The 12,609-nt window shown below is 36.4% G+C and overlaps 1 protein-coding gene across 6 annotated transcripts in view; it reads left to right on the forward strand.

Annotated features, from left to right (window-relative positions):
- Positions 1-12,609, forward strand: part of SPATA17 (spermatogenesis associated 17) — a 265,096-nt gene that overhangs the window by 23,191 nt on the left and 229,296 nt on the right. For 5 of the 6 annotated variants that reach the window (XR_009490826.1, XM_002693949.6, XM_005216791.5 and 2 more), the window contains exons 2-3: positions 8,860-8,949; positions 10,974-11,055. Coding sequence is in view for 5 of the 6 variants with exons in the window: in XM_002693949.6 (XP_002693995.2) it covers positions 8,860-8,949; positions 10,974-11,055 (172 nt within the window). In the remaining variant the exon portion in view is untranslated. The remainder of the gene's footprint in view (positions 1-8,859; positions 8,950-10,973; positions 11,056-12,609) is intronic. The other variant, XM_010813106.4, reaches the window with a different exon arrangement.

A 12,609-nucleotide genomic window follows, 5' to 3' on the forward strand; every position in this document is an offset into this window, starting at 1 on the left:
GTAAGAAAAGCAGTGTTGATCTGACACAAAAATAGACACATTGACTAATAGGACAGAATGCTGCTGCTGCTGCTGCTGCTGCTGCTAAGTCACTTCAGTCATGTCCGACTCTGTGCGACCCCATAGATGCCAGCCCACCAGGCTCCCCTGTCCCCGGGACTCTCCAGGCAAGAACAATGGAGTGGGTTGCCATTTCCTTCTCCAATGCATGAAAGTGAAAAGTGAAAGGGAAGGCACTCAGTCGTGTCCGACTCTTCGCAACCCCATGGACTACAGCTTACCAGGCTCCTCCATCCATGATATTTTCCAGGCAAGAGTACTGGAGTGGGGTGCCATCGCCTTCTCTGATAGGACAGAATAGAAACCCTAAAATTAAATCCCATCATGTATGGTCATCTAGTATTTGAAAAGTGAGCCAGAATACTCAGTGGGAAAGTGAAGTCTTTTCAATAAATGGTGGTGGGAAAACTGGAGAAACACATGAAGAGCAGTGAAATTGGACCCCTATCTCACAACACTCACAAACGTTAACTCAAGATGGATTAAAGAGTTAAATACAAGATCTGATACTGTAAAACTAGAAGAAAACATGGAGATAAAGCTCATCGATACTGGTCTTGGCAATAATTTTTTGAGCATGATGCCAAAATCATAAACAACAAAGAAAAAAATCCACAAATGCAACTATATCAAATTCAAAAACTTCTGTACAATATCATAAACAATTAAAAAGAATGTACAGAATGGGAGACAAATTTTGCAAATCATGTATTCAACAGGGGCTTATAACAGAAAAGCAAACAGTCCAATTAAAAAATGGGCAGAAGAACTAAACAGTCGTTTCTCTAAAGAAGACATCGAAGTGGCCAACAGACACATGAAAAGATGTTTAACATCGCTAATCATAAGGCAAATGCAAATAAAAACCACCATGAGATATCCTCATCTCCCATCTGTTAAAATGGCTATCATCAAGAAGGCAAGAGACAACAGATGCTATCAAGTCTGTGGTGAGAAGAGAACCCTTACATGTTGTTGGTGGGAATGTAAATTGGCCCAACCAGTGTGGCAAACAATGTAAAGTTTCCTCAAAAAATTAAAAATAGATCTACCATATGATCCAGCTATTCCACTTCTGGGTATAAGCTAAAAGAAATGACTACAGGATTTTTGACAGTATATATGAACTCCACACTTAATGCAGCATTATTCATAATAGCCAAAATAGGGAAACAGTTCAAATACCCATAAATGAATGAATGGGTAAAAAAGATATGGTATTATACACAGTGGGATATTGTTCAGTCATAAGAAAGATATCTTCCCATTTGTGACAACATGGATGGACCTTGAGCACATTATGCTACTTGAAATAAGTCAGACGGAGGGACAAGTACTGTATTAGATCACTTACATATGGAATCTAAAAAAATTAGACATATAAAAAAGAGGTGAAAATGGTGGTTACCAGAAAAAGGCGATGGCTAAGAATGATGGTGTTTAAGGGTACAAACTCGAAGTGAGTAGTGAGTAAGCCATCCAGATCCAAAGCATATAATAAATATAGACAGTAATATTGTGTATAATGTCTATAATCATGTAATGTGATAAATACTGCTATATCATCAATCATATTACAATATGTAAATGTGTCTATGTAATAAGCTTTATACCTTAAACTTAGCAAAATGTTACACATCAAATTTATTCAATAATAAATACCATACTAACTTAATACATAATTTACATATCGTAAATATTTTTTGATTAATAAGATAATGACAAGACTGGTATATTTTTTTCTTATTGCAGTCTACATAGATGGCCACCATTATGTAATAATGTAATAATTATCATTATTGCTTATTGAAAACACATTATTTATCAGTCTTTCAAGTTCTTTATGATATGCCTGCAAACATACTCATGATTGATATTATTGAAATTTTACAGAAGAAACTGAATTTTGGATTAAAAAGCTTGCTTAAGGTAAACCCAGCCAGTAAGTGGCACAGTTTAAGCTAAGGTCTTTGTACAAAACTAAAGAGCTGGCAAATATCCTAACATTTTAACTAAGTTAGGCTGTGGTTCATGTTATATTAAATAGGCAAGTTCCTTAGGTTTTAATGCCTAGATATGTCTAATACTTTCCTTAACATTGAAATGCATTTATATTTTTCTAAAGGATTATGTTTATTTCAATACAGATTAAACTTTTTAAAATTTGAAAATATTATACAACTCTTCTAAAATGACTTGCTAAATTCAGAAATTAATAAATTTCTCCTTTCACATTTTAGTCCCTAAAGGCAATCACTTTTAATAACTTTGTTCAAAGTAAGACTTTTTCTGTGTATACATTTGCATATTAATATAGTTTAAATTGTTTTCTATAAGTATGGGATCATATTACACTATGCTGTATCTTCCTTTGTTTTCACATTACATGTTGTGTCTATGTGAAGACATACTGAGCCACTTAATTTTTATCAGGACAAAATGTGTGTGTGCTCAGTCACTTCCAACTCTTTGCAACCCCATGGACTATAGTCTGCCGGGCTCCCCTCTCTATGGAATTTTCCAAGCAAAAATACTGCAGTGGGTTGCCATTTCTTACTCCAGGGGATCTTCTTGATCCAGGGATCAAACCCATATCTCTTGCATCTCCTACATTGGCAGGTAGATTCTTTACCACTGAGCCACTTGGAAAGCTCAAGGACAAAATAGTGTTCCATTTTATGGATGTATCACGACCAAGATAATCACTTGGTGTAATCACTCACCTAGAGCGAGACATCCTGGAATGTGAAGTCAAGTGGGCCTTAGAAAGCATCATTATGAACAAAGGTAGTGGAGGTGATGGAATTCCAGTTGAGCTATTCCAAATCCTGAAAGATGATGCCGTGAAAGTGCTGCACTCAATATGCCAGCAAATTTGGAAAACTCAGCAGTGGCCACAGGACTGGAAAAGGTCAGTTTTCATCCCAATCCCAAAGAAAGGCAATGCCAAAGAATGCTCAAACTACCACACAATTGCACTTATCTCACACACTAGTAAAGTAATGCTCAAAATTCTCCAAGCCAGGCTTCAGCAATACATGAACTGTGAACTTCCTGATGTTCGAGCTGGTTTTAGAAAAGGCAGAGGAATCAGAGATAAAATTGCCAACATCTGCTGGATCATGGAAAAAGCAAGAGAGTTCCAGAAAAACATCTATTACTGCTTTATTGACTATGCCAAAGCCTTTGACTGTGTGCATCACAATCAACTGTGGAAAATTCTGAAAGAGATGGGAATACCAGACCACCTGACCTGCCTCTTGAGAAACCTATATGCAGGTCAGGAAGCAACTGTTAGAACTGGACATGGAACAATAGACTGGTTCCAAATAGGAAAAGGAGTATGTCAACGCTGTATATTGTCACCCTGCTTATTTAATTTATATGCAGAGTACATCATGAGAAACGCTGGGCTGGAAGAAGGACAAGCTGGAATCAAGATTGCTGGGAGAAATATCAATAACCCCAGATATGCAGATGACACCACCCTTATGGCAGAAAGTGAAGAGGAACTCAAAAGCCTCTTGATGAAAGTGAAAGAGGAGAGTGAAAAAGTTGACTTTAAAACTCAACATTCAGAAAATGAAGATCATGGCATCTGATCCCATCACTTCATGGGAAATAGCTGGGGAAACAGTGTCAGACTTTATGTTTTGGGGCTCCAAAATCACTGCAGATGTGCAGCCATGAAATTAAAAGATGCTTACTCCTTGGAAGGAAAGTTATGACCAACCTAGATAGCATATTGAAAAGCAGAGATATTACTTTGCCAACAAAGGTCCATCTAGTCAAGGCTGTGGTTTTTCCAGTAGTCATGTATAGATGTGAGAGTTGGACTATGAAGAAAGCTGAGCACTGAAGAATTGATGCTTTTGAACTGTGGTGTTGGAGAAGACTCTTGAGAGTCCCTTGGACTGCAAGGAGATCCAACCAGTCCATTCTAAAGGAGATCAGCCCTGGGTGTTCTTTGGAAGGACCGATGCTAAAGCTGAAACTCCAATACTTTGGCCACCTGATGCAAAGAATTGACTCATTGGAAAAGACTCTGATGCTGGGAGGGATTAGGGGCAGGAGGAGATGGGGACGACAGAGAATGAGATGGCTGGATGGCATCACCAACTCGATGGACGTGAGTTTGAGTGAACTCCGGGAGCTGGTGATGGACAGGGAGGCCTGGCGTGCTCCAAGTCATGGGGTCACAAAGAGTCAGACACGACTGAGCGACTGAACTGAACTAACTGACTGACTTATACTATATCTATTGCTTATTTTGGTTGTTTCTGTAATTTTAATAGTACAATGATAAATCATAAAAACTAATTTCCTGAGTCATCTTAAGTATCTTCTTGTGCCTTTTAAAAAAACAGTTTTCTAAATGCACTTTATTAAAGACACTTCGATGCCATTTTTTGGTTACTTCAATCTTTTACGTGTTTTTCTATGTATGTTGTACAATTCTATAAATAGCTTTGTAGATAAAGGTAATACTTCCTCTTTCACATTGCCTTAAAGGAGCAGAAAATTAACATATTTTGTGGAAGTAACATTAACCACTTCACTGTTCAGAACAAAATATAATGTGCTTACATTTTTTGGAAAAGTGATGACATTTCACAGTAAAATTTAACATTGGAAACCATTCATCAATGCCTCCCTTCAGCTTTTTGACTAAAGGAATGTTTTCTGAAACTAGATCTAAGGAAGTGTTTGTTTCAATATAATTTTTCCTGAAATATACATTGGCATTTACAAGATGGGTTTGTTATATATAGGTCTCAAAGTAAAAATATACCTAGAACCCAGGTCAAGGGCTTCTAAAGTGAAAATTGCTTGTGTTTTCTTTTCTGTAAATTGGCTGTCTTTTGCTGTTCTTCCATTGTGTTGATCTTTTTCAAAGTTTCTGCTTTTTTTTTTTTTTCTTTCTTTCAGATGTAGTAACAATAGCACAAGGTCTTTAGTTTTCCTGTTATGGAATTCCCAGTGTATGAAGACACGACAGGTCTTAGAAATTGCTCCATGTCTGTCCTGAGATTTGTATTTTCATCATTCCATTATAATTTTACTACCATGTGTATATGTGTGCAGCTCTAACAAACATTTCTGAAGTTTTGTGACTTTGAACTTGTAGGTGAAAGTTTTCTGTATGTGTTCAAAGACCAAATTGTTTCTTTTTGGCCACGTACATGAGTGCCTTGTTGTTGTTCAGTTACTCAGTCATGTCCGACACCTTGGACTTGCACCCCATGGACTGCAGCATGCCAGGCTTCCCTGTCCTTCACTGTCTCTTGAAGTTTGCTCAAACTCATGCCCATTGAGTCAATAATGCCATTCAACCATCTTATCCTCTGTCATCCCCTTCTCTTGCCATCATTCTTTCCCAGCATCAGTCTTTTCCAATGAGTCAGCTCTTCTCATCAGGTGGCCAAAGTACTGGAGCTTTAGCATTAGTCCTTCCAATGAATATTCAGGGTTGATTTCCTTTAGGTTTGACTGGTTTGATCTCCTTGCAGTCCAAGGGACTCTCAAGAGTCTTCTCCAGCACCACGGTTTGAAAGCATCAGTTCTTTAGCGCCCAGTCTTCTTTATGGTCCAACCCTCACATCTGTACAGGACTACTGAAAAAACCATAGCTCTGACTATATGGACCTTTGTCAGCAAAGTAATGTCTCTGCTTTTTAGTATGCTGTCTAGATTTGTCATAACTTTTCTTCCAAGGAGCAAGCTATTGTACTGCATTCTCATGGTAGTTAGTATAGTGAGAAATGTTTGGGTTTTTTTTGGTGTTTTTTCCACATCTTCATCTTTTAGTTTATTTTATAATTTTAAGGAGATTGGTGCTATTTTATGCCACAAAATTTCAATATTATATTTGGAAAAGGCTTACATGCATTTTTGCCTCTTGCCTTTTCTTTCTTGCTTTTTATTCCTTTTTACTTCCCTCCCTTCTCCTGTTCTTATCATTCCTCTTCCCCTTTAGGGACAGTGATGGTTAGGAATGCAGCCTCAAGAGCCAGATTACCTAGAATCAACACTTGACTCTGACACCAACCAATATGTGACCTTGGGCATATCACTACACTTACCTGTGCCTCAGTATCTTCCTCTGTCAAATAGGCATGCTTATTTACTCCATTGAGGTGTTGAAAGGAATTATGTATGAGTTAACTCAGTGGTATGTAAAATCGTTGGAATAGTGCTGGCACATGAAGTATTAATTTATTTAAGACATTATTGGACTTCCCAGGTGGCACTAATGGTAAAGAACCCGCCTGCCATTGTAGGAGACACAAAAGATGCAGGTTCGATCCCTGGGTCTGGAAGATCCTTTGGAGGAGGACAGGGCATCCTGTTCCAGTATTCTTGCCTGGAGAATCTCATAGACAGAGGAGCCTGGAGAGCTGTAGATCATAGAGTCGCAAAGAGTCGGACACAACTGAAGCAACTAAGCATGCACAGGATATTATTATTCTCTTTATTTCTTTTAACTGAGTTGTTCAGACATCTGGCTGTCTTTTACCCATAATCACCCCAGGCTTCAAGTTTCTAAGAGCATACAGGCTCCTGTTGAGTCCTCAGCAGCTCCGTCATCCTAAAATGGGGTGGATGTCCATACCCTGAAAAATATAGTCAGGGAGTTTGCAAGCGGCATTCTTCATAGAGATTCAATGTGGCAGGTGGCATGCAGTCCCCTAGAGGAAGCAGCTCTGGGAAGACAAAAGTTGAGTGTTAGGAATGACATTCTTTGGGACTTCCCTGTTGGTTCAGTGGTTAAGACTCCATGCTTCTAATGCAGAGGGCACAGGTTTGATTGCTGATTGGGGAACTAGGATCCCACTTACTGTGTGGCCAAAAAAAAAAAGGGAATTATATCCATTATGTCTCTGGAGTCAAGCTTTCTTTTCTTTTACTCCTAATTGTCTAGCGTGTCACCACACAATTATGTCCAGTAAATCTTATTGCAAGGAGATGGAGGTTCTAACCTTGGGTTGGGAAGATCCCCTGGAGAAGAAAATGTCAACCCACTCCAGTATTCTTGCCTGGGAAATCCCTTGGACCAAGGAGCCTGGAGGGTTACAGTCCATGAGGGTCACAAAGAGTTGGACACGACTTAGTGACTAAACAACAACAGCAGCAGCAACAACAACAGTAGTCTTATCTCGGTGCCTTTCTTGATCTGGTAGAGTGACTATTCTCTTGTGTAGGTTTTACAGTTTATGCTTTACTTCTAGTAACCCTTACACTGATGTGTATAATTTTTCACTACTATTTTCAACATCTGGGTCACTGACTTGATGCATAATTTTTGTTCCTTTCTCTGCTTTTTTAAATTCTTTTCAATTAGGCTTTCTAGATAACTATTTCCTTGTTATCTAGTAGACAGATAATCCTTCTGCTTGTTTCTTTAACTCTTTGTCCCTGATGGTTTAATTGCCATTTTTTTTCTCAGTCAACTTCATAGTATTGTTTGAAGTATTCTTTTTTTCCATTCTGTTTTTGTTCTAATTGTCTGAATTTATTGGGCTTCTCTGGTGGCTCAGATGGTAAAGAATCTGACTGCAATGCAGAAGACCCAAGTTGGATCCCTGGGTCGGGAAGATCCCCTGGAGAAGGGAATGGCTACCCACTCCATTGTTCTTGCCTGTAGAATTCCATGGACAGAGGAGCCTTGTGAGCTACAGTCCATGGGGTCGCAAAGAGTCATACACGACTGAGCAATTAACGCTTTCATTTTCAGTGAAATCTATATATTTAATCTAGCAATGAAAATGAAAAAATAATCTTGAGAGAATTCTTGAGAGAATTTTTTTAAAAGTGAAAAGTAAGTGACTAACAATTCTTTATTTATTCAGTAGACAGAGTGCTAATTTTTTGCCAGCCAATGTTATAGGAGAGAAATTACTCTGTTTCATAGTAATTTCCATAAGCAATAGGACCTTATCAAATGGGGATGGGGAGAGAATTGTAATGACTGAAAAAATTAAGATGGAGATCTGTCTTGAGTAAAACTTTTTCTTCCTTGTATGGGGATGGGGAGAGAATTGTAATGACTGAAAAAATTAAGATGGAGATCTGTCTTGAGTAAAACTTTTTCTTCCTTGTAAGTCAGTAAAATCTAAAGACTGAATTTCTTGTCTCTTTATGAGGCCTATGACCCTGCCCCCTGGCTCCCTAATTGAAGTAGACCTTCTCAGAACTCTATCCAGAACAGGCAAAATGATGAATTCATTTTACTTAGAGGCAATTCATTTAACTGATGCAGTGAGTGAAATATGTGAGGATTTTAATCTTGTGTGATATGTGTAGTGGCATTTAAAAAAATAAATTCAAATAATTATGTTTAAAAATAATGACAAAATAGCACATTGCTTTCTAAATTTCCTTATAAACACCACTGGCAAATTAATTAGTTGCAAATAGATGATTATAAAAATACAAAAAGTAAAGCTATTGAAAACACATGGTCTCTCAGAGAAAGACTAATTTTTTAAACCTAGCTCATTGTTTCTGAAATATTTTCTTTATGTAGCATTTTGTACTAAGTAGCTTTAGTCGTGTCCGACTCTTTGCGACTCCATGGACTGTAGGCCGCTAAGCTTCACTGTCCATGGGATTCTCCAGGCAAGAATACTGGAGTGGGTTGCCATTTCCTTCTCCAATTTAGCATTTTAATTTCATTTAAAATAATATTTGAATTATAATTATCCTTTTTGAAGAAATTAAAAATTAAGTTTAACAGGTTGATTTGGTTTATAATTATATTAGTTACTAATGAAATGCTTTAAAAAAATTTGTTTTTAGTGTTGTGGATATATTTCGAAAAAAGGAGAATGATGCAGCAATTAAAATCCAGAGCTGGTTTCGAGGATGTCAAGTTCGAGCATATATCAGGTATATTGATTTTGCCATGGAAACCTCAGATATACCATAAAAATATACTCCTTAGAAAATGTAATTTATTCATGTAGTTCTCATTGCAAATTTTTTTTTTACTTGTAATGAAGTTAATAACTTATATGATGTCCTTTAAAGACATAGCTCTTTTTGCTCCTTGTTTCGTATGTATCAAAATACTAAATGATATTGACCATATCTCTGGAAAATTCTCAGTGTTATAAGTATACTTGATTAGATTATTTTCTGCAGCTTCCATAGGATGTGACAAATGGCTGAACCTATTTTTATAGCAATGAATTTATTGACTGGTAAGAAAGAAAAACAGAGCAAAACGAAGCAAAACAGAAACTATTCCAATCCTCTCCAACATGTTGGTAAATAAAGACAAATGGTACCAAAATGATACCATTCTGAGGACAGAGACCAAAGCTGATCCCTATCTTAACTGTTTCCACTTTTTCTTCAGTGCTCAAATTTCCTTCAGTTTCTCATCAATTCTGAAAAATACTGCCCTCGATGAGATGGAGAAAGAATATGACTAGCCCATTATAAGTCAGCTGGTGAGCTAGGGGTTATACTGTAGTCTTTCTTATATTAACTAGTAGGAGCCAGACATGGAAATAAAAGCAGGAAATGAGGTTTCTCTTTTGGCCACTCTGCCAAATAGGAACATGGCAGCAGAGTAGTTTTTAATTCAACAGACTAAAATGACGTTACTGGGGATAGACTGAGTAACATGAGTATGAAAAAGGAAAGTGTTTCTTGACTTCAAGAATTATTTCAAAGTACTTGTAGTGATTCATATCAATATTGCCTGGCTTATTTGTCAACATGTCACTGTGACCTGTTCTATAGTCTTTCATTGTATTATTATTCTTAATTTACTTTTGATTTATTTTTTTAAGTAATTTACTCAATTAGTTTCATAGTGATGCAAAATTTTTATAGATTATATTCCATCCTGGTGGCTCAGAAGGTAAAGAATCCACCTGTAATGCGGGAAAGTTGCATTCGATCCCTGGGTTGGGAAGATCCCCTGGAGGAGGGCACGGCATCCCATTCCAGTATTCTTGCTTGGAGAATCCCGGTGGACAAAGGAGCCTGGCGGGCTTCAGTCCATGGGCTCGCAAAGAGTCATACACAACTGAGCAACTAAGCATAGCACATAGTCATAAAACATTGGGTATATTCCCTGAGCTGTAGTATATCTCTGTAGCTTATTTATTTTGCACATAGTATTACCTCTTAATTCCCTACCCCTGTCTATTTCCCCCTCTTCCCTCTCCCCACTGATTAGTTCATTCTCTATGTCTGAAATTCTTTTTTTGCTTTTATTTTTAATTTTCACTAGCTTGTTTTATTTTTTAGATTCTACGTATAAGTGATAATATATAGTATTTGGCTTTCTCTGTCTTACTAATTTCCCTAAGCATAATACTCTCCAGTTCCATCCATGTTGTTGAAAATGGCAAAATTTCATTCTTTTTTATAGCTGAGCAATATTCTAGTGTGTGCGTGTTTGTATGTAATAATATATAGTATCTTCGCTATCCATTCATCTTTTGATGAATACATAGGTTTCTTCCATATCTTGGTAATTGTAAATAATACTGCTATGAATATTAGGGTGCATGTATCTTTTTAAATTAGTGTTATTGTTTTCTTCAGATATATACCCGGGAATGGATTGCTGGATCATATGGTAGTTATATTTTTAGTTTTTTTGGGAACATCCATACTGTCTTTGCTGCTGCTGCTGCTAAGTCGCTCAGTCGTGTCTGACTCTGTGTGACCCCATAGACAGCAGCCCACCAGGCTCCCCTGACCCTGGGATTCTCCAGGCAAGAATACTGGAGTGGGTTGCCATTGCCTTCTCCGCCATACTGTCTTTAAAAGTACGCATAAACTTGGCTTTGAATTTGATTTCTTGAATATGTGGAAAGGAATGTTCTAGGCAGAAATTGAAAATATATCATTGTTTCAATGAAAGCATACTAATAAGCATATTTTCTACCTAGGTATTTACACAGAGTAGCAACAATTATTCAGAAACGATGGAGAGGTTACTTAGGCAGACAACAATATCAAGTAATTGTGAAGGTAAATATTATGAAATTTATATATGTTAGCATTTGGATTATATAATTTATTGAAACTTATTCACATCAGTCACATTTATAGTAGTTTTAGAGTTATTAATAATATGTATATGAGAACAAAATTCAGCTTAATTTTTAGAATGAGACTTCTGAGAAAACGTTCCTGATTTTTCCATGAAAAATTGATAGCTAACTTCTTTGTACCCAAACTATATCAGATATTTTATTTTTGTTAAAGTACTCTTTACAGCATATGTATTTGTATGTACTTATTTGTTGAAGATTCTTTCCATTTTCTAGATGGTGAGATTTTTCAGAGTAAGCATTGTAGCTTGTTCATTTTTAGTCCACCAACATTTAGACTAATCTCTGGCTCACCAAACAGTTAGTAAACATTGGTTAAAGTGCCCCAAATTAATTCTACAAAGGAAAAATGTAAGGCAGTTGCTCTCTGTGCTACTTATCATTCCCTTTGATTGACTCTTGGGAGATTTTGAAGATTTACCTTAATAAATGTAGCGTAACGCAGTCATCTATATCCACCAATAGACTTGCAGAAGTATGAGATAACATGCCAACTTATACTTCAGTTAAGAGATTTTAGAAATTAGGAAAAATATTTTTTTTAATATAAAATGAGGAGGTTTCTAATCATTCTCCTACTTCACTAATTTTCTGATTTGTTATGCTTTCTACTATAATAGTTTAAATTTGTTCTTAATTTATTATTAGAGGCATTTAAATGAAGTTAAAAGATATAGAGGGAAAAAAGAAAAAATAAGTAGACAACTAAATAATGAGAGCGAGGGAATATATGTATTGTTATTGTTCAGTCACTGAGTCATGTCCATCTCTTTGTGACCCCAAGAACTGCAGCACGCCAGGCATATGTATACCTATGGCTGATTCATGTTGATGTATGGCAGAAACTAACAAAACATTTTAAAGCAATTATCCTCCAATTAAAAGTTAAAAAAGTAATGTATTCACCTTTGGTGAGAAAATTGTAAAACATGTTAATAAAATAAAGGAACTGTTTAGAGAAGAGCCTAATACTTTAGATTTAATGAAATAAAGTATTTTTTTTAAGGTGCTGGCACAAATTTTTACAAGTATTGGATCTCTCTCACAGCTAGGTTTAAAATCACTGTGATGTTTTTATAGAGTAGATCTGATGTCCCTACTGGGAAACCTATTTTAGTGATAGATTCTCTAAATATCATGATTCTCTTAAGTCCCTGTTTAATACTATATGTTCCCAGTTAATTAATATATGTCACTTCAGATTTTAAGAACCCACTAATACCACGGGAAATTTTACTCTTTTAATTTACCTGGCTGAATAGCTCACGTACGTGTCTGCAACAAACAAAGGGTATTTCATTACTTTAATGAATTGTTAGCATGGGTTTTCTTGTCTAGAACACTAATCTCTTACATCATTTTAAGGCTACTAGGACAAGGAATTTTCCTCTATTCTTAATTTCTCCTATATCCTTAATTTCTCCTATTATCTCCTAAGAATTATTCTTAATTCTCCTGTATTCTTATATTC

The sequence above is a fragment of the Bos taurus genome, chromosome 16, assembly GCF_002263795.3.
Source record: "Bos taurus isolate L1 Dominette 01449 registration number 42190680 breed Hereford chromosome 16, ARS-UCD2.0, whole genome shotgun sequence".
NCBI classification, from domain to species: domain Eukaryota; kingdom Metazoa; phylum Chordata; class Mammalia; order Artiodactyla; family Bovidae; genus Bos; species Bos taurus.